Raw genomic sequence first — 21,539 nt, forward strand, 5'->3', positions numbered from 1 at the left:
ATATTGAGGTAAATTCTGTACATGAAATATATTTCCAAAATAACTATCAGGGGGTGATTAGTGATCGATACTGATGCCAATAATGCAATCAGTAAAATTTTTGTCTGTCTGTCTGTCTGTATGTTTGTTATAGAAACAAAAACTACTCGACGGATTTTAATGAAACTTGGTACAATTATTCTACATACTCTTGGGCAGGTTATAGTATACTTTTCATCACGCTACGATCAATGGGAGCAGAGTAGTGAAGGGAAATGTTGGGAAAATGGAGTTGGGAAAGTTATTCCATTTTTTAAGCTTCCGTCGCGTGTGCAGCCTTAATGGTAAAAGCTACAAAGAAATCATGTATGACGGAAATGTTCTCCTTAAAATTATATAAAAAAACACAATGACATATATATGTCTATCTTGTATGGTTGACTCACAATAACACGTGTAACTCCCGATAGCTTAGCAGTTCGGAGCTTTCTGATTATATTTGTCTACTCTTACGTTTATAACACTCTTATAAAAAAAGTTAACATTATTACTTATTCAATTAAAAGTTAGGTAGGGATAGGGTAAGAAGGGTAGGTGTAGGGTAGGAATAGGGTAGGGATAGGGTAGGGATAGGGTAGGGTAGGGGTAGGGCAGGGTAGAGGTAGTTGAAAGTTTAGATCGACTTTCACGCGGACGAAGTCGCGGGCGTCCGCTAGTATAATAATAATGTTATACAATGTGATCTAGACCCTATTTATTTTAAGACGTGGGTTCATTTACACGAGCAGCAACTACTACCGAGGTCTCGGCGGCAGCCGATGTCGTAACGGCGACATGTCATTTATAATATTTATAAGTTTACGTAGAGACGTAAATTTTTATTGTGTCCATAATAAGTAGGTATATTAAAAATTAAAATACCTATTTAGCTGCAGTTGTACGCAAGCACGGATCCAAGTTTTGAATATCATAGAACGAATGATGAAAATGTCATCAGAATCGATACAATCAAAGTGTGAATAGTGACATTTATTACTTACAGATTTATTAATTTACCAGCAGATTCAGATTGTTTGTTTAGAAATATTTTGTAAACATCTTTGCACTGATTTGACCGATTTCCGGACGATTTTTTAAGGCTTAATCCGTGAAAATGTATGTTTATGTAACATATGGTTTACGGTTGGTAATGTACATTACGACATATCGTACGTACGAGTAATGTTATTTATTTTATATTATAGTTTAAGTATGAATACTATTAAGTATGTAGATATCCTTATTAGTAAGTAATAACACCTGTTTTGTATGAAGAAAATAATAATAATAATGTAACCTTACTTCTATAAGGATTAATTAGACTGGACTACTATTCAACGCAAACAAGTAAAGAAATCGTTCTTCTTAATCTCTATAATATTAGTAAGTAACTATAGAGTACGATCTGTGATAGCCCAACGGATATGACCTCTGCCTTAAGACACAGGCGTATATAGCGGGTGGGCCGGGTGGGCCGTGCCCACCCTAGAATGTACCTGTGCCCATCCTAGGATTCTGGGTTACCGATATGGAACGCTGCTAAGATACTTATAATAGACTTGATGTTGGGGGCTAGGCCCACCCTAGGAAATAATCGTAGTTACGCCAATGCTTAGACCGGAGGGTGTGGGCTCGAATCCGGCCCGGGGCTTGTACTTTTCAAATTCTAGTAAGTACTAATAGTTTCTTAGCTAAGCCGCAGACGGTCAGACGGGCAGATAAAAGGGTATTAGTTGACTACGGCACCCTAATTTTTTTTAATAAGTACAGTAGAACCCGCAAATGACGATCACGCTTAAAACGATTTTTCGCTTAATGCGTCATTTTACGCCATTCCCTACAACTTGAGACATGTTTTCATACATTTCCTAACGCTTAATACGATTCATCATCCCATTTAATACGTCTACATGTCACACGCGTGTAATTCCAAATGCGACAAATAAATTACAAGAGATATATCAGGACATCATAAAGGTCCTTAAACAAGGTTGCAGGACAAGACTAATACATGATATCTTAGAGAACTTAAAGACCCTGACAGCAAACGACCCTTGACATGATGAGATTTTAAACTTAAAATCTTGAAGACGCACTGCAAAAGTAAAATTTAATTGAAAATTTCGTAATTGCATAGTGCTTGATGCATTATGCCATTACGAAAAATAATCTTTTTGTCATACCAGAATAAGTGATTATTTTAACTAGCTTATTTAGGTAATCTTTACACCAAATACACAAATTTTTATAACTAAGTATGTATGTTTACGTTAGTCGTTATATTTTTCACCATCCCCCACCCATATCTATACTTATATTATCAATACTAACATTATAAAGCTGAAAAGTCTGTTTGGTTGAACGCGCTAATCTCGGGAACTACTGGTCCGATTTGTAAAATTCTTTCGGTGTTAGGTAGCCCATTTATCAAGGAAGGCTATAGGCTATATATTATCCCCGTATTCCTACGGGAACGAGAACCACGCGGGTGAATCCGCGGAGGCGTCTACTAGTCCCGTATAAGACGCGTTTTTAGTTGGGTCCCTGCGAAATCGTATTAAACGAGTTCTAATGTATTTGTCTTTTTACAATAATTTCCATGTTGTTTTTGTCATTTTAACCGTTTATCTTATGATTCAATGTAAATTCTTTTGTTATTACAGTGACAGGAACAAATGTTAATAAGTAACGAATTTTATATAATCAACCCCTTTCGGAACGGAAATAGCAATTCGGACGAGGTGTTGAAAATAATGTGCTAATGTTTTAAATCTTTGGAATCCTTATTAAATGAAGATGTTTTTAATCTAGATGTACATCTTTGTCTAAAACATGTTTTTCAATTAGACCGTTAAAAGTATATACAAAAAAATCGTTGAACAAAAAAAAATATTGGCCCGTTTTTTGGAAAAAGCTTACTTTGCAGTAGAAAAAATTAAACTTTCATTTTTTGATTTTGAAGCAACTGTTCAAAAATAATTACCATGTATAATCAACTTTTAAGTAATTGTTCAACACATGGTATGACTAAACTGCACTGAGGATAGAGATTTTTGTAAAATAAAATCGGTAAATTTCGGCTAACATATATTACGGAACATCCTGTATATGCACTGCCTAACCTAAAATATCCATACGAACCCATATTGGCGAAGGAATTTCCATTTAACACAATTTGTACGTATTGTGCCTACCCTAGTCGAGAACCTTGTGCACGCCACTGAATGTCATACTTATAACATTGGTCATCTTTAGACATACACACCTAATCTTACTAGCGTAGCCTTTACCTACTTTTAAATACTTACTTATTTTAATAACACTGATGAATAGGAAGGTCAAAAGATTTTTAGCTCTCTTGCAGTAAAGAAAAAATTATTCTTCTCAACAATCTTATTCTATACACAAATATCCATGGAACTAATATAACTAAAGCCTGTGACAGCCAGACATACTTACCTTATTTTATTACCTCAGACTAATTAGTCTCAGACTACTTACATAAAGACTAGTCATCATCATCACCATTATCAACCTATATTCGACTCACTGCTGAGCTCGAGTCTCTTCAGAATGAGAGGGGTTAGCGTTAGTTAAATAGTCCACCACGTTAGCCTAATGCGGATTGGCAGACTTCATACACACAGAGAATCAAGAAAATTCTCTGGTAGGTACCTATGCAGTTTGGATTATTAGTGCGTTAGGAAAGTAGCAGGTTTTAAGGGTCCAGATCCTCAATTGTCCAAGTATAATACATAATGTTTTGATATTTTCTACGGGATCGATGCCAGCACTTCGTTGCAACTCTTCGCTAAAGACCCTTAAAGTTCTCTTTAAAAAGGGTGAGCACCCTTGAAACCTGCTATATATCTACTATCCAATGCCACCACAGTTTGAAACTCCGTAATTAGCTACCGTACTTACCTGTGATGTGACGCGTATGGTATTGATACATTCAGACCAATTATTGTATAGGACTTGCCTCGCTAGACGTTACTTTTCTGTCAAAGTGTATGATCAACGATCTAATACGATTATAAAAACTGTCTCTATAGAATCGATGTTAACTAGTTGTAATCGTGTTCGTCGGTTCTCGGAAAAGAGCTCCGTAAAAATACCTTTTTGTGTAATTGAATTGTGTAAAAAACGGGCAAAAACTTCTAGTTTAGTATTAGATATATACAAAATCTAAGCTCGTTTTCCTCAGAAAGTGACAGACAATTTTGTTCGTGACTATGAGTGCGATACAGGTCCTTCTATATTTGGTCTGAGTCTGTATGTACACGAGTGAAACATATGGCTGTTGAATGCCAACTTATTTATTATTATTATATAATGAACTCAAATATACAAGATATCTGACCCCACACCCTAAGAGCATAAGCAGACAACTTTCAGCGTTCATAAAATGAGGTACGAATCAGTCTGGTTGTTTCAGGCTCTCAGTCCATAAGACAAGTATCCATCATGCGTAGATAATTATCAAATTCACGCCATTTTAAAGCATATCAATATACTTTTTGTTTATTGGGACGTTTAAAATAAAATGTAATTTTTCTTTCAGTACGTGAGTATGTTTCGCGATTGTTGCACTGGCCCAAGCGCGGACAAGAGAGGCTCTATGTCTCTACGACTCAAGTATTTGTTTCTTCTGGCCACTGTTTTCGGAGGGAGCTTTCTCATTATATCCATCAACAAGATTTCAGAAACTAGATATTTTCTCAACAACGATGCATCTATGGACTATCTTCCGGATCTATTGCGTACGAGTGTGTTTAATCAAAGTTATACAATAAAAACTGAAGGGTGCACAATACCTGCTTTAAACTATCTGGGGGAAGAAGTTAGAAATCTGGTCCAATATCCAGAAAATATAAAACCTTGTCCGAACTCCAGTCTTGCGCTATTAGCCAACAATAAAACCCACATCTGGGTAAGAAACGAAAACAAAGAATACTACAATTTCACCAGCGACAAAATGTTCGAGTGCTGCTATAAATCATTCTCCCGTCCTGTATACATCCAAGACATCACGGCAACAAACGTCGACAATCGTGTTAAATATAGTGAGTGCAAAAAATTTACGAATATTATTGACGTGGATGACGAATTCGTTAAAATTGAATGCAATGTAGACAACGTGAAACTGTATGAACAATACTTCGTGTTCACACCAAAAAAGAAGCTCAGCTCATCCAATAGCAACCAAAACAACAGTACTGCGTACAATGTTATAGTAATGGGAATTGATGCTGTATCAAGACTTAACTTTTACAGAACCATGCCGAACACATTATCATTTTTAAAAGAAAACGGAGCTATTGAGTTACTGGGCTACAATAAAGTCGGAGACAATACTTTTCCGAATCTAATACCTATGCTAATGGGATTGCCTGTGGAAGCCTTAAACATTACTTGCATTCCGCATGAAGGGTCGCATTTTGACAATTGTCCATTTCTTTGGGAATATTTCAAGCAGGCGGGATATTACACAGCTTTCGGTGAAGATAGCTCCAGTCTTGGAACTTTTAACTATGCACAAGGTGGATTCATTGGAACTCCTACTGATTACTATTTACATACATTTATTAACGAAGCAGAACGCAATGTTGGACTCAATAAAGATTTCAATTCTCTTTTGTGTATGAACGACAAATATTTCTATAAGGTGCTGTTGGATTATATAGAAAATCTCACGCTAACTTTAAAATCGAAGAAACTGTTTGGATTCTTTTGGGAAGTAACAATGAGTCACGACTACCTCAACTATCCAATGATCATGGACCACGATTACACAAATTTATTGAAAAGACTACAAACCACTGGTTATCTTGACGATACTATTTTAATTCTTGTAAGCGATCACGGTATACGATGGGGTAAAATAAGATCAACCAACCAAGGACGGTTAGAGGAAAGGTTACCATTTGTGTACATTTTAACACCGCCCACATTTCGCAATAAATACCGACTAGCGCACAAAAATTTAAAAATGAACAGTCATCGTCTAACTACACCGTATGATATACACGCTACTTTACTTGATCTCATTAACCTGGAACAAATAGAAAACCGAATGATAGAGCTTCGCAGCGATCAATCATACGGGACCAACAATGGTATAAGTTTGTTCTTACCGGTACCTACAAACCGCACGTGTGCTGTGGCAAACATTGACGATCATTGGTGTAGTTGCCACAAGGGGAAAAAGATTTCTCCTACGAGTGAGATAGCGTTGGAGCTCGCTGGACATTTAGTACAAGAATTGAACTCTCTTGTCCAAGATCACAGCCAATGTGCTCGCTTGAAACTAGTAGAAACTGTAGGAATAACGGAAATGGAAGTTAGTTCGCCGGAACATGATTTCGAATGGAAAGAATACATGGTTGTGGTGAGGACTGAGCCCGGTTATGGGGTGTTCGAAGGCACGCTACGTAATAGCAGCGACGTGTGGTCACTAGCCGGCTCTGTCAGTCGGATTAACCTTTACGGCACTCAGAGTCATTGCGTTAACAATTATATACTTAAACTTTACTGCTACTGTATCAAACATACGTAGCTTGCATTTTATTTGTCAGAAAGTGCAGTACGCGCGTTAATGAGAGCTTGCCGAGAGTGGATAGGGTAAGCGTGTTGCCTATTCAGATTTATTATTGTGTGCAGCCAGAGCCCATACATTTTCGCGTGAACTTAGGCCTAAGGTAAGGCCTATAGTCTTGGTAAAATTCACTGTCTTTTGTCCAATCGCAACGAACGAGAGAGCGATATTACCGGTTCGGCGCTTTTGTCGACAATTTTGTCCTCACGAGATATGTCGTGGCGCGCATAGGGCCTATAACCCTATAAGCAATATGGTACGAGTCTTGGTACGAGTACGATAAAATGATTTAAACTTCAAAGCACAAGTATCTACAAATGTTGTCCATATCTATCTTAAGAAAATCTGTTAAATGTAAACACAAATGACCTTCGAGATTAAGCTTATTTTAAGCTCAGCGTGTAAAACTAACTGTAGTTTAGTTATAGATTTACAATAATCGAGTTAAGTTTTCTAGTCAATTCTACGAATGTTTGTTTGTAAATATATTTTATTAAGTATTACCTGCCTACGCAAAGTTTTTTTCTGATTTTGATTCTCTGAAACCTCAGCGACGTCACCAGGGTTTTTGGGCGGATGCAGAAAATTCACTTCGTGGTTGGAGCGCCACGAAGGCCGTAGAAGATAAGAGAGCGGAACTACTACACTTATACTGCATTACTATCTACTTTTTCCTATTCAGGATTCCTTAGAAAAGTATCTTTTAAATTCGAAGTTTCAACTTTCACCTGACCGTGGTTTAGCTCAGAGACTAGGAAACTTCTAAAGCTGTAATTTAAAGTATGCTACACCTAACAGTACCTACTCATCAAGGAAGGCTGTAGCCTTCCTTGATGAGTAGGTACTGTTTACCAACAAAGAAATTAAAAATTAAGATAGAAAACACATATCATTTCATAACTTATTTATTTTAAATCATGTATTGTTTGTTTATAAAATGTTATTTAAAATATATTAACCATATCTAATTGATAAGCTTATTAAACAATTTTATTTTCATAATTTAAGAACAAGCTACATAAAACTATTATTAGTTGAAATGAGTGAATAGTGATTTATACCCTCATTTTTAATTTGTTTGTTGGTAAACAGTACTTATCATGAAAGGCTGTAAGTATAAGTAGGTAAGCCGATGAAGTCGTAATATTAAATCTCGAAATAGCGATTATTTAAATAGCCCAGTGGATATGACCTCTGTCTCCGATTCCGGAAGGTGTGGGTTCGAATCCGGTCCGGGGCATGCATCCCCAACTTTTCAGTTGTATACCCGAAATCCGTACAAGTTGTTTACATACCTACTTATTTGTTTTGGTGTTTTAATCATATTTACTCGGCCATTATCTAAAGGAGCTTAAGGTTACAATTTAGGTACTTGTAAAAACTCGTAAATCTATGGTTACGATAGATATACATGGGACAGATTTAATCTGTTTGACTGTGACATGAGATGTCAACGGCTGTCAGTGTCGTTGTCTGTCATGTCAATGTCATTAATGAAAATTAATTTTATTTTATTTGAAAACTACCATGCTCTGTCGCATTAGAAAAATGTTTTTGTAGAGTTGTGATATTAATATAAATTAACAACTTTAATTTAGTCACAAATGGCTCTGCCGTTCAGAATTTTTTATATAAATAATTCATTTTTTCGAAACATAACCAAACCGGTGAAATGGAGTATCAGGAAACAATGTCCTGCAAGACATTTCTGTAACGGCGTACGATATCAAAATACTGCTTTAGATAAGTACTTGCTAGTGGAGAAACAATTTCGATTGCTAGGGGCTCCTCTACGACAATGTACAACACAAAGTGGCGATCCAAAGAATCCGTGTGAACCAGAAAAGAAGCCAGGACTGATACAAAGGTTTAAGCAAATGTATAAAGATTACTGGTATGTCCTTCTACCTGTGCACATGACAACATCAGCTGTATGGTTTGGTGGAGCTTATTACTGTGTAAGAAGGTAAATTTCTTTAATTTAACACAATAAATATATCATAACATATTTAGTATATTGATTTATTGCATCATCAAATTGTATGTAATAGTTTTCCTGGTTTGCAATCTACCTGTTTTATATAACAAATTAATCTAATATAATCCAGTTTTATGTGAATATGTAATATATATCTTTATACTCTAGTACATGATAATTAACAAACAATGGCTATATTTTAAATGATGAATTTTCTATTTAAATTATGAATGTAAATTAAGCTACAAAGCTATTGCATATTTACCCCATAACTATCTGTTGTAGGGTAAATTGAATATTCTTTACTTTTCGCCTCTTTGAAAAATAGTCCAGTTCCAGACAATTTTGATCTTATTAAAAATGCTATAAACAAATCAATCAATAGTAACTTTATAATTTAAATAGTAATTCATGCTTTTCATTGTTTAAAGCATAAAAAAATGTTAAAATATCTATGATATATATTTTTTCAGTGGAGTAGATGTTGTAAGCCTAATGGAATCGTTGGGTGTGAGTGACAAGCTGCTAGTACCACTGAGAGAGACTGGTGCAGGATATTTTGCACTTGCGCTGGCCTGTTACAAGCTGATCACACCTCTGAGATATGCTGTAACTGTTGGTAATAATATTACATACTAACTAACCATATTGAGTACTGTAGAACTGACTGACTAGATGTTCCAATACAAAGTAAATTTTAGGACCGTTGCTATTGGTTGACATTTCGTCGTTCATAATATTCATGATATATGTTGATGGTCACATACTAGGAATACTTCTGTTACTAAATGAGTTTCTTATCTTTTTTTACTGAGACCATATTATTCCTATTTGTAGGTTACTAACAAATACCTTGTGGATTCGTGATTAGCTGTTTAAAAATAATGTGAAATCTGGGTCTGGGTCAGGTTGGCTTAAACAAAGTTTTCTTGCAAATTATTAATAGTTATTATGAAAATGAATGAGTTTGTATTTGTGCTGTGGAGAGATACCTGTGACTATGCAATCTAAGATGGAAGTGGGCTAACTTATTAGGAGGAGAATGAAAAACCACACCACTTTCGGCTTCTACACGACATTGTACCAGAACGTTAAATTGCTTGGCGATATGTCTTGGCCGGTAGGGTGGTGACTAGCCACGGCCGAAGCCTCCCACCAGCCAGACCTAGACCATTTAAGAAAATCTCAATATTTATTCAGATATGAGATTAAACAGGCATGCCCAAAATATTATGGATGACATTAAACTAAGAATTCCTTAAAAGTTAAACTCTGGTAAAGCTATTTTAATTTCTTTTATAGGTGGAACCACATATGCTATTAACAAGCTGACAGCTATTGGCTGGATTAAACCAGTACCATCAAGGGAAAGATTAAAGGAAATGCTTCAAGAAAAGAAAGAAATGCTGCAAGAAAAGAAAGATAACTTACAAGACAGATTTCAAGAAAGTAAACAGCATTATCAGACTCAAATACAAGAAAAGAAGACACAAGTGATGGATGAAATGCGAAGATATAGGTGTGAAGTGAAAAATATAAAAAATAAGGCTAAAAAATAAATTAAATAGAAAACCTTTAAAATATTTAAAAAATATTTCAAATATCTAAATGCCTTCATAATTTGCTATGTCTAATTTACTTAATGAATTGGGGAGTGAAAAAAGTTTTATACAATAGTTTTAAATTATTTATTGTTAAAAAGTATATAAATACAAAAGTATTATTTAACAAAGTTATTTTTATTTTATAATGAAATTAATTATGATAAACACATTTTAATTATCAAAATGTACAGATATCATAAACTAAATAGATTAAGTACCTACATTATAGGACAGCACATGACTGGAATGTTTCAATGGTGCTATTTTTCTTCTAGTTTATATTGTATAAATAATATAGTAAGAAGGTAGTCATTAATAGAGCCAGATGTGCTGTCTCTTGTAAGAAAATAAAATTAATAAATGCATCAGATTTTAAAAATGAAAAAATATATTTTGTCATTTTCCTGGCAATTAGAAAAATGTAGGCAGTTGAGTATGCAAAATATATAACAGCAATTTTACATAAAACTGAAGAGCAACATTGAATATGCAACTTAGATGCTTTGGGCTCTACCTTCCAAAATAATTATGTAAAAGGCACAAGGCAGGAGGATTTTAATAAATTTGATAATATTATCCAACATATTCAACTTTAATCTAGGACGTTGTTTTAGCACTTAGAATGCTCTAGCACACTCAGAAAATAAATAAATATAAGTAAATGCTCCCTTTAAAATGTATAAATGCGATAGATTTTAAATGAATAAATAAATAGGGTGTAGGGTTAAGGATAAGGAATCCCTTTAAAACTGATTAACACTAAAATAATGTGTAAAATTTGTCATATACTTGATACAATATGCCTTACACATTTTGCACACTCAACAAAAAACAATAAAAAATATTATTATGCAAAAAATATATATATCTCAATTTGAGCCCTTAATTAAAAGAAATGTACTGTTTCTATTGAATTCAAAAGCTACCAATAAGCGCAAATTATTGTTATATTATATCACATAAACATTTGTAGGCAAAAACCATTTCTGGCTCCATTAAATTACATTTGATTATATCAATATCTATCTAAAAAGTATGCATAGTGATGGGGCAACCGAAATTTAATTTGGGCAAGGTAAATCTTTCGAAAACCTAGTATTAATAATTCGTTTTAACTAAAACAAATGAATAATATAATAAACTGAAAAATATTTTTATAATGCCAGGAAAAATATTTTTGGTGCAAATAAACAAATATGTAGTTATTGACATATTCATGAAAATGTCTTTGTTGAAGTCCAAAGGGCGTCCTATTTTGTCAAGGTGCGACACCCCTCAGACTATGCGCTTTGCCCCACCTCTTTGCATGGATACACTAAAACTAATTAATTTATTATAATCTACAAAAAAAAAAGTTATTTCTCAGTCATACTAAAACACCACTACAGTACCGCCGGTTTTAATCCCATTTCCGCTTAAACTACATGAAGTATACACGTAACTTGATCAACTTGTCGAAGGATATCTAACATTAAAGCTATCAATTATTAACTTTCATCCAAACAATTTTTATGTATAGGTAGCCTCACCAAAAATATAAAAACCACAAGAATAAGGTAGTTGACACATATAAAATTTAGTATAAACAATATTAATTTCGTTTAGTACATGGGTCGGAATATATCGATATCAATTAATAAAAGTTAAAGATTTCTTATAAAACTTAATTTAAATATTTTTAAGTTTTCCAAACGTCAAAAACGCTGTCGTCCATTTTGTGACGTCACTAACACACTTGATGTACTAATAAACGTCGAACTAATTGTTAACTTATTTATTATAGTGACGTCATGAAACAGTTGAAATATATATAAGACATTTTATTTCAGTCTAGTAATGATAATGAACTATTAAAGACCATTAAAAAAGTGTCAACTAGCCTGTTTGAGCCACCTGTGCTTACAAAGAAATTAGTTCCTTTTTATCACAACATAGCGTTTTTTTTATGTTTCTGGTCAGGCTTCATACTAAATATTTTTTTCTAACAATGAAATAGTTACACATTGAGCATAATATGATATATACCTATGTGGTATTTTCTATTTTCAATACTAGGTATTTTTTGACTTTAATACTACTGTTCTGACATTGGAGTCCAAATATTAAATCATCCATTTATGATTGTCTTTGTTAGATTTTTTTTCATTATAATCCTCACCTTAAAATCTATAACAACATACATAACATTCGAAATTTTGTCATTTCTCAATAGGAACAAAATGTTAGGCTGTATTTACTGTGGAGTTCCTTTGTTGAAGATAGTGATTCCCGTAGGAATGCGGGGATAAAATATAGCCTAAAGCACTCGGGGATAGTGTAGCTTCCCAACTGTGAAAGAATTTTACATTTCAATAGTTTCAAAGCCTATTCAATGCAAACAAATAATCAAATATTTCAGCTTTATAATCTTGGTATAGAATAGCAGTCAAACCGCGTAGTTCCCATTCCTGTGGTAAAATGGGGATAAAATATAGCCTAGATACTCACAAATAACGTGGCTTTATCTTTAAAACATTAGTATAGATGAAGCAATCATTTACTACGACGCACCATAATAGCTAGCGCACAGTGACCACTTATATACATACTGCACTACTACAACACAGTGTTATTGAATAGAAGCAGGCATTACTTAGCGTAAGTTCATTATGAACTTTTTTTTTAATAACACAAACTCTTATTGTTTTCATTCTACATTAATAATTTCCAATTGATAATGCATTAATGACAAAAATCGTTTTAAAATACTTGAACCCTTCTAAGATAAAATTTGAACAATCACTTACTTGATAGTTAATAGTAAATTTTCATTTCATTCCATGAAAAATTTAAATGTTGATAACAGTTGCATCTTTTGTTTTGATTCATTAAAGCCAAATTCCGTTGCAAATTGCATTATCTGTGGGTATGGTGTGTCTTTACAGAATTCCTATAGTAGACTGAAATATTTGCTATGTCATGTTCTGCCAGTCAAGAGTAAATGCAGTTTTGTAGACTATAGTATTGAAACTATAGCTTTTTGATTCGAATGTTATAACAATTCAATAAAATCACAGCTTTCAGCAACACTAAATCTGTGTTAGATTAAGCGATATTAACAACAAACGAATATCGCGCTTAACGTGTCATTTAGATATATAATTAAAGTTCGGCCTCTCAGAGATTGCGTTTGTCAGGTCGTGATTGAATGGGCGATGTAACTTCGAACTGGCGTACAAGGTTAAATTGCGCTGTTTCAAGGTTATGCCAACTGTTTGTCTTTGTAGCGATGAGACACAATAACGAGGCAATTGTAATTGTACCATTCGATTACGACCTGTCAGAAACGCAATCTCTGAGCGGCCGGACTTTAATTTTTTACCTGGCACCCCTCACCTCACACATTTTAATAGGGATGATGACAGTTTTTTAAATTGTATATAAATTAAGAGTATGCTAATAGTAAAGCAATTTTGTAAAAGGAACAGGGTATCTGCGATCATTACTTTCGGAGCTACAGGGATTTAAAGAGTCAGATTTGCGGTGCTGCCGCGGATCCCTGAAAAACGTCCCATACTAAATGGCTCGAAATAATGACGTCATAGGCAATGTAATGATCGTTAGATTTGTATGCGCGTTCAAACAAAATTACTAATATCTTTGTTATTTGTGCGTTTATGTTTATAGTTCATATATTAAAAAATGACACATTTAATGTAAGGAAGCTAAAACTGTATGAATTTTCATCTAATTACGATAAAATATTTTCAATAGTTATTGAAATTTTATAATCTCATTTATTTTGCAAATATCCAGACAATCTTTGCTTTTTATGTATAAATTAGTTAACATTGACCCTATTTACCCGAATGTATCATAAAAATCAATATATTCAAACCTAGTCATCATCCCCATTGTGTATCAAATCAGTAGGAATTATAAAATGCAAGTTTTATATTTTTAATACTTTATTATTCATGAGATTATTCGAAAAATCATAGAGAAGGCGCGTGAGTTAAAAAAGCCGACCTATATATGCTTCGTTGACTTCTCGAAGGCTTTTGACTCTGTAAAATGGCCTAAACTGTGGAGTGTGCTACAAGACATGGGTACACCAAAACCTTTAGTCCATCTTCTTAGACGTCTTTACGAAGATGGAACTGCATATGTGCGGATAGATGACACCATGCTGAAAAATTTTCATCCCAACGCAGGTGTTCACCAAGAATACATAATATCACCGCTCTTGTTCAATGCGTATACCGAACTGGTCATGCACATAACTCTCGAAGAATGGTTTGCGAATCGTAGAATCGAAACGATGCGCAGACGACACCACGTTATTTGCGACTAGTGCTTGCAGTAAATATGTAAAATATAGTATATGTAGAAGTGCCAGGTAAAAATGATCAACATTTAGAGATTGAATGCAAAAGCAGTCGTAAACGGTACGTTGAAACACATTGGGTATGGCTCAACCCATGTACTGGTAGGAGGCGGGCGACAGGTGCGGCGCCGGCGGCATGCCGGGGCCCGTGGAGGCGCCTATCGTGGACAGGTGACACGCTCGACACATCAACTTGCCTGAAAATTAAAAAAAGTAAAAAAAAGTTTGTTTTGTGAACTTTTTTCAAGTGATAACTTCTTATGGGAGGGTAAACTGCTAAGTAACGTAACGCGTTACAGCTTACCTCCGCACGTTTGTCACTTGCACTTGACAGAGTAAACTTTGGACTGATTTTACGACCACAGACTAGATGATAAAAACTATATTCTATTATTGTTGATAGGTAAGTTTTTGTTTTAGATGGTAAGTAATTGTTTTCGTGTCCCATAGGTATTAAGCGTACATAAATACATAGTAAGGAAACTTTATTTTCGATCCTATTGGTAAGACTTTGACTTGAGATAGTTGTAACTGGCACTCCGCTGCCCAATATGCTCAGAAGATAGATTTTTAGTGAATAAGAGCAACCCATAGCATGATCAGTGAAAAAGGGAATGCCCATCCCTGACCCGCCTACCCTACCCTACCCTAACCACCCAGCAATTTACTTATATCTAAAAAAAACTTGATAATTTTACTTTAATAAATTGTCCTGAATTGGACAAGCAAAGATTGTTGACCAGTCAGCCAGAGTTTTAAGACATTTTATTTTTTAAGTTAGGAAACTTATTTGGTGTGTTTGTTCATTTTTTGTTGGTAACAGAACAAAATAAAACTAAAAAAAGAATACAGCTTCAAATGTTACTTTGCCATTTTGGTACTCCAGCGAATTTTTTGAGCATTAAGAGTGATAAAAAATATGTATTTTCTTAGAAAAACGAAACTTTTATTAAACCAATTATTTAATCAAATCTTTATTTATACATCATATTATTATCTCCATATACTTTTATGCAAGGGAATAGCCGAGTGCCTAGGGCTGACGGTGTATTGGTCAGTGAGCATTACCCTTTCTCGTCAGTTTCTGTATTGAGGTGATAATGCTAATAGGGCAGATTGATTGTCACTCACCAGCTAGTGGATAGCAGCGTTTGTCGGGCTCGTCGGTGAGCTGCATGCCGCACACGCAGCACATGTAGCAGTCCACGTGGAAGTCGCGGTCCATGGACACCACGCGCACTGTCTCGTCCGTCCCCTCTACTGGTGTGATGCCTGCAGGACACCAACAGATATGAATCTAAGGCTCAGTCCTGAAAGGGCGAATTCGCCGCAATTCTCGCGCGTATTACGCGCTACCGTTGCGTCCACAAGGCGCATATTACGCGCGAGCATTTGAGGAGGAATTCAGTATGAAACATGGAGTTGAACGCGCACTCGTTCTAGAGTTCACGCGTTAACTGAACGCAACAAGGCGTTTGTTTGAAAACGCACTGCAAAAGTAAAATTTTGGCCAAAGCCTCCCACCAGCCAGACCTGGACCAATTAAGAAAACCTTAATCGGCTCAGCTGGGGTTTGAACCCAGGACCTCCGTCTTGTAAATTCACCGCGCATACCACTGCGCCACGGAGGCCGTCATATGATGCGGATCAGTAAACGCGTACTATAAATAGGCCGACGATGTTGAACATACAACCACCTGTACTAACCTTTGCCACAACTAGCACATTTGGGAGCAAACATGCGATGGTAATCATTGACACAATAGATCTTGTTGTCAACGTCCACAGTGAAGGGCACTCCGTCCAAGCACTCGTTGCAGATGCAGCAGCGGAAACAACCAGGGTGGTACGACTTCCCCATAGCTTGTAATATCTGTCGAAAAACAAAGTTTATCAGTTATTATTAAGGCATAAAATAACATCATCAAAATAATGTCTCTCCACTGACTATCACAGCTCTCTGAGAGCCGTGATAGCCCAGTGGATATGACCTCTGCCTCTGATTCCGGAGGCAGTTGGTTCGAATCCGATCCAGGGCATGCACCTCCAACTTTTCAGTTATGTGCATTTTAAGAAATTAAATATCACGTGTCGCAATCAGTGAAGGAAAACATTGGTGAGGAAACCTGCACACCAAAGAATTATCTTAATTCTCTGCGTGTGTCAAGTCTGCCAATCCGCATTAAGCCAGCATGGTGGACTATTGGCCTTACCCCTCTCATTCTGAGAGGAGACTCGAGCTCAGCAGTGAGCCGAATATGGGTTGATGACGACGACGACGAATAATGTCTCACTTCTGTTTTGAAAGAAGGAGTCGAAAGTGTGGTGAAACTTGGATAAATTAGTTCAACCATCCTTTAATAGTTTCTATTGCAAGGAAAGATATTTATATTCATGGAATTACAATACATTGCATAAAATATAGAAGAAACCTAAAGGGGTGTGGTTTTTCATCCTCCTAACAAGTTAGTCCGCTTCCATCTTAGATTACATCATCACTTACCATCAGGTGATTGTAGTAACTTGTAAAGAATAAAAAAAAGAAAAAAAAAATTATAAGTTTAGTCTTGAAATCCTCACATAAGTATTTATTCACATATGTGAACATCTTGGAAGTTTCAATGATTACAAAAACAAATTGATCTGTAGAAATTTATAGATATTGATACAGGATAAGTCTCACTCTGCTGAGACCTTTCCTATATCAAATGTATACAGATATAAGCTACTTGCTTATTAATATTACCAAACATGTTCAAAGTTTACTAAAATGGGAGCAGATAATTCCAACTGATAAGAACTAATAGCTACATGAACTAAATACAAACCTTAAGTGAGTGCTAGAAAAAATAATGTAATTGTAAATTGTTCTACCTTCTACAGTGAATTACAAGTTATCTACATAAATGCATGTTTTATAGATTGTAATTAATAATGAGCCTTACCATTTCCATTATAAGATGGCCACATATTGCACATTTCTCTGCAGTTTGTTGAAATCCAGAATACTGAAAAAATATTGTGGGTTCATCAGTATCAGTAAAAGTATTTTCAAAATTGTTATAGTTTATCCCAAGATTTTTTTAAAGTGTTAGTATTTTTAGTAATACTTATTACTAAAATTTTTAAAAAGAATTATTTCTGGAATGCTACAATTCACAATTAAATATGAAAATAGGCATTTTTTGATGTATTATCTTATTTATAATAATGCTTACCAAATAATCTTCTTCACAATATACTTTCCCATGAACATTGTAGAATGCCTTGCCTCGTAAGGCTCTGCCACAGGAGCAGCATATGAAACAGTTGGTATGGTACAGATTCCCCATGGCCTGGCAAGCTTGCCCTGCACCAGTCACACCAGCACCACAAGTATGACATATACCTGAAAGAAACCAGAAATTATAAACAACACATCTTGTGAAGGGAAATAGGCAAATTTCAACCAATAGCAGCACAACTGGAAATATTTATTTATTTATATATTTTTCACTGTGTTTTTCATTTTTTCCCATACCCATAGAGCAGAACTATGTGGGTAACAGGTGTCTGAACATCTTGTTCCCTGGAGCTAAACCACTAGGCCCCCCAAAGAGTGCTGGCTCGACATCGTAAATGCGGACTTGAGATCTAATAAACTTAAGAAGTCGGACGCCCAAGACCAGGCAAAGTGGTAGTGGTGAGATTATGCCGGAAAGTGGATCCCTCTTAATGAGAACACGCTAAGAAGAAGAAGATCTTTTTCAGTGTGTTGAAAGAGATGGGACCGACCATTTCTAGGCTAGACATATTTATTTCTCTTCACTTAACTGCATACTAGGAAAGTGAAGAGAAATAAATACCCATAAAAATGTTTTATTCCTTAAATAATTAAAGCTTGAACATTGATAAAAGTAGTGTGAAACATGTTTGGTTATTATAAAGTTAAAAGGTTCATACCAAAGTATTCTCCTTCCTCGTCTTGTCTCTCCATTTCTTCCTCAAGCTGTCGTGTCAGTTCTTCAATTTTACGTTGGGCTTCACTTGGCCCTGGTGGTCGAGGTGGTGTGATACTATATGGAAGAAGGCTCTTCCCACGACCTCCAGAACCTCTAGACCCTCCTGAGAGTTGAGAAACTGAACTAGGAGTAGGACTGGGTGCAGGCGACTGCACAGGTGAACACATAGAAGTTAACCCAGAGGCCATATTGCGTGAACTTATTGATTCTGATGCTAGAGAGATGTTGTCTTTGTTTGCTGCAGCCACAGCAGCAGCGGGGGATCCTCCAGTCATACAAACATAGTCTGACCCATTTGTATCCTCAATTATTTGCATTCTATTAGGTATAGGTTTAGGGTTGGAAATGTAACTACCGTTAACAGCAGGCTTTGCTTTCCCCAAACCATTTCCTACTGTTGGTTTTGGGTGAAAGTATTTTGGAGCAATCACAGCACCTTGAACCTCTGTAGCAATATTCGCCTTAGGTCTTTGAGCACTCGGCGCGATCGATGCGTAAATAGCAGTTGACGGAATGGTCACAACTTTGTCATCAAAACTTACAGAGTTGTTACTTTTTAAAAGGGCACTGACATCAGTGTATTTTGGTGGCGCAGACTTCATAACAGTATAATCACTGCTGGAGTTATCTGTTGAGATGTAAGGTGGCGGTGGGGGCTTTTCTACTTTGCTCTTGTCATTCAACAGTTTCTGTGAGCTGTTCCTATTTATAGTGGTGTTGGGAACCTGGGGCCCAGGAACAGAGCTCTGTTGCATATATTGCTGGTCTGGATTGGCTTGCACTTTATACTCAATCTTTTTATCATTTTCAGGACAAAGCATATTCTCATAGAGCAAGGGATTTAACTTGGTTTTGTTGTTGACAGGAACTTGCGGTTGCGCCTTGCTGTACCGGGTGTTGTAGTAGCCGTCGGCGACGAGCGGCGAGCTCTGGTACAGCTGGTGGTAGTAGGGCGGCTGCGGGAGCTGCTGCTCGCCGTAATACTCGATGTTCTCGTAAACTGGCGGCGGATACTGACTGTTCGTATTACCTGGTATTTCGTACAAATCCTCCGTTTGATAACTGAGCGACCTCTGCGAAATGGAGTCTATAGATCGCGTGGGGCTGGCCGGAAGCGCTGCAGTATTAATATCGCGTTTATTGATTGACGCTATGGTCTCCACTCGCTTGGGAGTCGCAAACTTTGAGGACGCTATAACATTGGAGCGCTCGTAAAAACTGTAATCTTGCCGATTGACGGGAGCATTCTCTAAAGTGAAGCTCTCTATTGCGCCGACGGGTCTGGGCTTCGTTTGAACGTTAATGTTGGAAGTCGAAGCCGAGTGCGCTTGCTCAGTATCATTATCTTCTTTGTTGGATATTTTCAAATCTTGCAAACTCAAAACGCACCGTTGCTCCTCGGAATTATTCCTTCTTGAGGAATCCATAATTAAACAATATTGAAAAAAATTAACGACACAAATGAAAATTACACTAAAATCGTACTTTTATGATTCATAATCATTTTGTTCTCGTAATCTTCAACAAAACATTGTAAAAATACTATAAAAAACAAAATTAGTGATGTGCATTGTGTTGGTGATGTGAATGAATGTGATAAGTGAGCTGTGATAAATTGTGTTAGTCACCCTCGTTCAAGGAACATATTTACTCAGGAGCCCTCGTCTCGTAAAAGAGTCTTTGGATTGGATATTTTACTGTTTAATTTGGGTTAAGTTTGCGAAATGCGAAATCCAGATTCCAAACAAACGAATGTTTTCGATGACGAAGTAGTATGTACTATTCAAAAATTAAAGCAAGAGCTCATAATATTTAAAATAGGCCAATTTACAAAGAAATTGTTAATATTATAATGATTAGTCTGAGACGGATATGACGACCTCCGTGGTGCAGTGGTATGTGCGGTGGATTTACATGACAGAGGTCCTGAGTTCGATCCCCGGCTAGGCCGATTGAGATTTTCTTTATTAGTCCAGGTCTGGCTGGTGGGAGGCTTTGGTCGTGGCTAGTTACCACCCTACCGACAAAGACGTATTGCCAAGCGATTTAGCGTTCCGGTACGATGTCGTGTAAGCTGAAAGGGGTGTGGATTTTCATTCTCCTCCTAATAAGTTTACCTGCTTCCATCTTAGATTGCATCATCACTTACCATCAGGTGAGATTGTAGTCAAGAGCTAACTTGTAAAGAATAAAAAAAATTACGTCACTCGATCTCTTGTTGGCTCGTGCTGACGCTAGGTAGAGCGACTTGTTTCCGTAAATAGTCGGGAAGTTAGAGAGGGGTAGTGATCGGTTGGATGGAACGACTTGCGATATAAGCCGCTCGTCGTACGGTCGGCTTCAGTATGCTCGTTCTAGCCGTGACGTCAAGTCAGTCAAGAGTGACTTGAGTGGAAAAGGGGAGTGTGTTGGATGAAGAGTCGGATACAGAAGGCAGTGATTCTTGAGACGGCGCGTATTGTGAGGAGTTTCCTCACTCTGGAGCCCTGACCACTGACCCTGACCACTCAAATGTCCCGAAGCGCGAGGTTTAAATTTTTTTATTAGTTTTAATAGTGTTTAGTATATTTTGTATGTATATAACATTGTTAAAAAATAAATAAAATGAGAAATAAATAAATGAGAGTCTTTAACAGAGTATTATTTTAGCATCAACCAATCTATTATTATTTATCGATTTATTCAAACATTGCACATCACTACTGTACTTTGACAAACACAGACAGATATCTATCTTTGTGCACTCTATGGTTCCCAAACACGATGTAGAAAACAAATACCTACAGCGTAGACAGAGAATGAAGGTAAAATACGCGCCATTTAAACTAAACTTCGAGTAATCAAGCATTAGCATATAGTTGCCCAGAATATAAAAACATAGCCTATATAGTGGAGTTGTAATAGCTGCGCAGTCCGACGTGTTTCATGTATTAACGGTCTAGAAACTTAACGCATTTATACTATATTTCTCTGT

The 21,539-nt window shown here is 36.1% G+C and overlaps 3 protein-coding genes across 3 annotated transcripts; 2 read left to right on the top strand and 1 right to left on the bottom strand.

Moving 5' to 3' along the window:
- Positions 1 to 4,366: 4,366 nt before the first annotated feature.
- On the top strand, positions 4,367 to 7,122 carry LOC112048308 (uncharacterized). Its single transcript, XM_024085795.2, has one exon. It carries the CDS (start codon positions 4,592 to 4,594, stop codon positions 6,575 to 6,577), a length of 1,986 nt encoding a protein of 661 aa, XP_023941563.2. The 5' UTR covers positions 4,367 to 4,591; the 3' UTR covers positions 6,578 to 7,122.
- Positions 7,123 to 8,115: 993 nt separating this feature from the next.
- On the top strand, positions 8,116 to 10,326 carry LOC112048301 (uncharacterized protein C18orf19 homolog A). The gene is made up of 3 exons (XM_024085788.2): positions 8,116 to 8,582; positions 9,068 to 9,213; positions 9,897 to 10,326. Exons 1-3 carry the CDS (start codon positions 8,221 to 8,223, stop codon positions 10,151 to 10,153), a joined length of 765 nt encoding a protein of 254 aa, XP_023941556.2. The 5' UTR covers positions 8,116 to 8,220; the 3' UTR covers positions 10,154 to 10,326.
- A 4,026-nt stretch (positions 10,327 to 14,352) lies between these two features.
- Positions 14,353 to 20,202, bottom strand: LOC112048300 (LIM domain-containing protein jub). Its single transcript, XM_024085786.2, has 6 exons — positions 18,507 to 20,202; positions 17,783 to 17,952; positions 17,510 to 17,572; positions 16,272 to 16,437; positions 15,696 to 15,836; positions 14,353 to 14,761 (listed from the first exon to the last, which is right to left on the bottom strand). Exons 1-6 carry the CDS (start codon positions 19,990 to 19,992, stop codon positions 14,652 to 14,654), a joined length of 2,136 nt encoding a protein of 711 aa, XP_023941554.2. The 5' UTR covers positions 19,993 to 20,202; the 3' UTR covers positions 14,353 to 14,651.
- Positions 20,203 to 21,539: the final 1,337 nt, after the last annotated feature.

The sequence above is a fragment of the Bicyclus anynana genome, chromosome 3 (assembly GCF_947172395.1).
Source record: "Bicyclus anynana chromosome 3, ilBicAnyn1.1, whole genome shotgun sequence".
Lineage (NCBI taxonomy): Eukaryota > Metazoa > Arthropoda > Insecta > Lepidoptera > Nymphalidae > Bicyclus > Bicyclus anynana.

What these genes read in the sequence shown, in the direction of transcription:
- LOC112048301 (XM_024085788.2), top strand. Translation starts at nt 8,221, where the DNA reads ATGGCTCTGCCGTTCAGAATTTTTTATATAAATAATTCATTTTTTCGA. An exon ending in GCTTATTACTGTGTAAGAAG is followed by an intron (nt 8,583 to 9,067) that starts GTAAATTTCTTT and finishes ATATTTTTTCAG; the next exon opens with TGGAGTAGATGTTGTAAGCC. An exon ending in GAGATATGCTGTAACTGTTG is followed by an intron (nt 9,214 to 9,896) that starts GTAATAATATTA and finishes TTTCTTTTATAG; the next exon opens with GTGGAACCACATATGCTATT.
- LOC112048300 (XM_024085786.2), bottom strand. Translation starts at nt 19,992, where the DNA reads ATGGATTCCTCAAGAAGGAATAATTCCGAGGAGCAACGGTGCGTTTTG. An exon ending in ATTGTGAAGAAGATTATTTG is followed by an intron (nt 17,573 to 17,782) that starts GTAAGCATTATT and finishes ATATTTTTTCAG; the next exon opens with TATTCTGGATTTCAACAAAC. An exon ending in ACGCTGCTATCCACTAGCTG is followed by an intron (nt 14,762 to 15,695) that starts GTGAGTGACAAT and finishes TTTAATTTTCAG; the next exon opens with GCAAGTTGATGTGTCGAGCG.
- LOC112048308 (XM_024085795.2), top strand. Translation starts at nt 4,592, where the DNA reads ATGTTTCGCGATTGTTGCACTGGCCCAAGCGCGGACAAGAGAGGCTCT.